Source organism: Belonocnema kinseyi, chromosome 2 (genome assembly GCF_010883055.1).
Source record: "Belonocnema kinseyi isolate 2016_QV_RU_SX_M_011 chromosome 2, B_treatae_v1, whole genome shotgun sequence".
Classification (NCBI taxonomy): Eukaryota; Metazoa; Arthropoda; class Insecta; order Hymenoptera; family Cynipidae; genus Belonocnema; species Belonocnema kinseyi.
The window spans coordinates 60,672,577-60,678,283 of NC_046658.1; the positions used below are offsets into that span (position 1 = coordinate 60,672,577).

At 37.4% G+C, this 5,707-nt stretch overlaps 1 protein-coding gene across 1 annotated transcript; it reads right to left on the reverse strand.

Moving 5' to 3' along the window:
* Positions 1-1,841: 1,841 nt before the first annotated feature.
* LOC117182690 (secreted RxLR effector protein 161-like) lies at positions 1,842-2,186 on the reverse strand. Its single transcript, XM_033375793.1, has one exon. The coding sequence runs from the start codon at positions 2,184-2,186 to the stop codon at positions 1,842-1,844; it is 345 nt and encodes a 114-aa protein (XP_033231684.1).
* Positions 2,187-5,707: the final 3,521 nt, after the last annotated feature.

Genomic DNA, 5,707 nt, shown 5'->3' on the forward strand with positions numbered 1-5,707 from the left:
ATCCAGTTTCTATACATTTTTGAGCTGATCAATCTTTCTTGACGTAATGATGCTTGCAATGCCTGCTATCCCCCAATCAAAGAAAGCATGGGAATTTCATAAAACTAGATTGCTGACCTAGAATAATTGTCCAGATCTTGAAATCGCTGCAAATCTGCTATTTGTATTCTCCATATATTATCTTACCCAAAACCATTTCTGTGTTTGCATATTCGTCCTTGAGCGTAACCGAGTGTGTTATAGGTATCGAAGCATATTTACTTGTATTATGTAATAACACCGCTTTAAGGTTTCGTTTTGAAGAATCTATAAACAATCTCACAGATTTGTATATCTCTTTTTCAATTCATTCCAAAGGCCATGAAAATTGTTGCGGTATACGAAGTCGTCTTCTTACCTAAAGCATTTTCGGAATGACGCATCCCTATTCCGATAAAATGAAACCTTTGTTCCTTTAGATAGTATATTTCTTTCTTTCAGTCTAGAAGCTAGCAATTCAGCCCCATCTTTTGGCAGCCCTATTTCTCTCATTAAATCATTCAGTTCTTCTTAATTGAATGGGCGCAACGTACCAGCTTTCTCATTCTTTACAGCATATTCTTCCTGATCAGTGTCATCGTCATTCTCGCCGCTCCCTTCATTGATATTTTCATCAGTTTCTTTATCAATATCCATATCAGCCACGGATACATCAAGGGCTACGTCATGATCTTTCTTATTACTGATCTCAGACATGAAAGCTTTGGTTACGCTAGACACGATTGCTCACTGGTTTTTTTGAAAATTACTAGAGTTGAATCCTACTGTATCAGTCAAACAAAAATAACAATCGTCTTGGCTCTTGGACTCCCGCCAAACAGTTGGTGTACCAAACCTTATTTTCGCATTATGCTTATCATTTTGGTTCAAAATTGATCTGCAAGCATAGCCGGTCATTTTGACACAGGTTCTGAGTTAAGTTTATAAAAATTTTCTTTATTTTGAAATCGCCGTACAAGTAGCAGTACCTATCACCGTTTCCAGGACATTCACGCACATTTTTTCCTGAACACGATCGTGTTTTGCAATGTTTCATATTAGAACCCACACGGTAGGGTTCCCGTTCCGATCGCGGATGAGTTAGCCGGCCTATGGGTGATAATTCGCATACCCCCTTAGGACTAAAAATGAGGGCTTTCTGACTTAGACGAGGACTACGTCAACTCGTCGTCGGGCACACTGCAGCTTCATCCTCACACCCTACGGTCCACCTGCAGAGCAGCGCGCCGTCGCTGGTTTCGTTACCTCAGATAATTGGAGAGTGGATCATTTTACACATCTTCCTTAGAAGCAGTGTCACCATCTTTAGTGGTCCATAAGGTAGCGGGATTTCAAATTCTATAAAAAAATGGTAGATCTTTTCACAATTGCAATCGTAAAAAGTAGTAGTGTCAGTACTAGTAGTAGTGGCGGTTTTTTTTAATAATTGTTAAACCACCACGAAAGAAACTTAATTCCATAAGCATTGCGAAAAATAAATTGTACTACAAGCATACTGTGGTATCGGAGACGTTTGAGAGGGATTATGAGGTTATGGGGTTTCATTACTACGAGGTAGGAGGTTTATAAAGCCACGAGGCTATAGGGTTACCAGATTAAGGGAAGGAGGGTCAGAATGGTACAGAGTAAATAATATTTGCAGTTTCAGTGGTTATTTAACAAACTTCTCAGCTTTACGGCATCTCTCGCTGCGGCTCACGAAGCTACATACCTACCTTCAGTGGAGTTCGGAGTTACTATTTTGGTCTTCGAGACGACCATGTGACTGCTTCACTAACATACTGAAATATATAGCCAGTAGTTCATCTCTTAGTATCAACATCGCCTGCGTAGTCGGATTCTGAGTATCCTATAAACTTTGCAAAGCTCCCACTGTTTGAATGCATTATTTTTAAAGCTACTGTTTCTTTAAGATATCTTAGAATTCGTTTCAATACCTGCCAATAGGTTTGTTCATAATTGTTCAGATACCGACTAACACAGTTGAACGCGAAGACGATGCCAGGACGACTTATTATCGCTAAGAACATGAGTGATCCCACTGCCCCTCTGTACAGAATTTCTTTATGTAAAAGAGCTTGCTTATTAGTTGATTTTGAAATAGTATGAGGATTAGCTGGAATACTAATAGACTTAGCTTCAGTCATATTGGAACGAGATAGTATTATATGAATATATGCTTCTTGATGTATCATCAAAGATGCCTTTTCTCGACTTCTGTCAATTTGCATTCCCACAAATACTTCTGAATTACCAAGAGTTATTTCAAAATAACTTTGTAGAACTTTGATGACAGTATCTAGACCTCTTTTCGATTTTGCTAAAATTAGACCTCGTCAGCATACAGTGCAAGTTAAACTTCGCAATCACGAAATGTCGGATTTCAAGGTCTTTTTCGGTATCCGTGCCAGTAGAACACGCACTAATCATACGCTACGACTGGAGGAAAGGTTTTTTGATAGGTTCAAAATTTATTTTTACCTTAAAAGCATTTGAATATTCATAATGCTTCTTAATGTCTTCTACGATTGACTCGCTCCTCCTTTCCCGCACTTTCGTTCCTTACCAATCGTTCATTCGTGTTAAACAGGCTTGTACTTTGAAGATTTGTTTGCATCCACCTTTTAAATAAACAAAATCGTGTTTCCGCGCAACAATTTTATGGATTCATTGATAAATTGTCTTATTCTTTGTAATGTGATGTTCATGTAGATTGCGATTTAACTATAAATGTAGCTTCTTTCATAGCATTTTGTACAGGATCGATTTAAGCCACTGCTGCATTTTCCGGGATTTAAAAATTTTCTCCTAATGCGTCCTCATCTAGGTTTTCTGCTACTCGTTGCTCTTCTTTTGGTTCCAGAACCAATTTAAGATCAGTAGGCTAAAAATTTTTAGTTTCTGGAATTTCAGTGAGTTTTTCATCGAAGACCACATCCATACTCACTGAAACTGTGCGAGTGTTGGGATTAAATAGGCGATAGTTTGATGATTCTCCACTATACCCAACCAATATCAACTTTTTCGCTTTCAGATCCAGCTTTGTTCGGTGAACTTTGGGAATATGTACGGAGGCTTTACTGCCGAAATTTCGGACATTTGCTAGATCTGGCTTTCTACCTGTCCATATTGCATAGGGAGTTGCATTATTTACTTGAGTTATGGCTGCTTGGTTGAGAAGATAAACCAAAGTATATACAGCCTCAGTCAAAAAAAAATCAAGGCAGATTTTTTGAAAGCAGCATTGTTCTGGCACATTCAACAATAGTGCAGTTATCTCTTTCAGTGTTTCCATTTTGTTCAGGAGAATAGGGCCTCTCAATTTGAGCTGGATTCCTTTCTGTTCTAGGTAGTTCTGCATTGGTTTGCTGACATATTTATTCCTTCCCGTTGTCATTGAGACCTAACTGGGATTCCTCTTTCAAGAGTCGTTGGTGTTGGTTATTGCGAGTTTGTTGATCGGAAGCAAAACTGTCTCAAGCCGTGATTAAAGAACTGTACTTTGTACTGTCGGAAACCGTGCCATGTTTTCAACTTTTGCTACATGTTGGATGATCGAAGCATTTTGATCCATCCAATATTTTTGAAATTTTTGCATAAGAAGAAATTTAATGGAGGCTGTCTTTTTCTGACGGATGTTGCTTAATTTTGTCCACATTTCAGCGGCTGTTTTGCATGCAATAAGATATTTGAGTTGAGAATACTAAAGTGCTGCCGAGATAATACACATTGCTTTTGCATTCTCCTTTATCCACGTGTTTCGTTCAGCAACATCGATTTCTGCTGGTTGAGTAGCTGTTCCATCTACTATCTTTCCTACGTCGTTCGCTTGGAAAACAGCGTTTATGTGAAATTTCGAAAGAAGGAAATTCGTGCCATCAAACTTGATTACCTGCTTTGTGGAAATTGGTTCCGATATTTTTGAGAAATTTTACTCGTATAATTCCCGACTTAATTTTTAGTCGATAAAGAAAACTACTTATCAGAGCAAAAACACACGTATTTATCGATAATTTTCACTTCGCGGGACGTCCACGTTGCCACAGGGAGATAAGAACAAAGGAATCGAAAAAATTGCGTCCCTGTTGCTATGCGCGCGAGTCACGGATTAAATCAGTGTTTAGATTATTAAAAAATTCCGGGATTTTCTTCCTCAGAATTTTTTACGCGTGTTGGGGTACCTGGGCCCACAACCTATTGCGATTTGCAGGTGAATAAATAATTCTGAGGGTAATTAAAATATAAATAAACTTTTATTCAGGCTGCTCTCTACATATAAGCTCTGATTTAAAGGCGCTCATGCACCTAACGCAAAATGATCAAGAAAGCGATATTTCTATGACATTGACACCGCTATGGATCATGTATGTAAAAACTCTTAATCGAATATTAAAATAAGTATTAGAAGTCAATTTGAAACTTAAAACTCAACAGTATACAAGAACTGAGCTCATGAAAAGTGTGTGGGGAACTGCCAAGCGAAAATTTTCGTCTATATTATTTGCGAAAGTGAGGATAAATAAACCCGTATGCATATTAGTAGTCTAAACATTCATATTATTTTGTTTTTATGTATTGTGAATTACTTTTGTGCAATTTAAAATAAAAAAATTCATTTCATTTGTGTTGGTTTTTTTTATTCCACGTGTGGGGCAAGACGCACCATTAGACAGCGTTTGGAAAAATATGTATAACATAATAGAAAGAATGAATTTAAATTTCTCATGATAATAATTTGGAACTTTAATGTCTTGCACACACTTTCAAAGAAAAACGTTTCGAAGTCTTGTCAACTGGGTTTTCTAACCATCGTGTTCTATGTCGCAGTTGTGTTGTCCCATAACCTCATCTTCCAACAATTCATTCAATGTCTATCATGACGTTTAGCATCCCGTTTGTATCATACAGCATTTTACGCTTGCTATTCTCATGTTGCCCAGCTCTATACTTCTACTTCCTTTCATGCTGATTAACGCCAATGTAAAAAACAGTTTCAGAATCAAAATTCAAAATGGATTTTTATTTTCTTCTCCTCTTTTGTTTTGATTTTATCTTTACGTTCCTTGGCGAGTAATTTCACTTTCTCTTGTGGTTTCTGTAAACATTTTAAAGTATATTTCTCTCCTCATTGTATGCGATGTTCAACTTTCTTTGATACGCTTGCTTCTTTTTGTGGACGGCTGCCGGAATTTCAACATTCCACCACGCATCACTAGACATTCTTCCTACAAACGCAGTACCACGCACTTCAGTCGCACTTCTAAGAATGATATTCCCAAGTTTCCCTATCTATGCGTTCGTATAGCCTTTTCTGAAATCTATTCGCATTTCCGGTTTCTGTAATTTCTTGATTTTGATTCGCGCTTGTTTCGTATTTTTGCTTTTCTTTCTTTTTCATCCTTGACCTATGTTTATTTTTGACACTGGCAGGTAATGATCAGTATTGCATTCGCAACCCCTCATAACCCTTGTATATTTTACTAGCTCTCGTAGCTTTCATTCGCAACAATGAAGTCCTCGGAACCAGGTTTGTAATATTTGTATTAATATTTGTGATAAACAAGTGCTTTTCTAACTATTTGTTTTTGAATCCTAGAAATTACCTAGAACCCTACCTGTACTCTTACATTGGACGGTATACCATTCATTATTCGTATTTCCCAGTTGA

What these genes read in the sequence shown, in the direction of transcription:
- LOC117182690 (XM_033375793.1), bottom strand. Translation starts at nt 2,186, where the DNA reads ATGACTGAAGCTAAGTCTATTAGTATTCCAGCTAATCCTCATACTATT.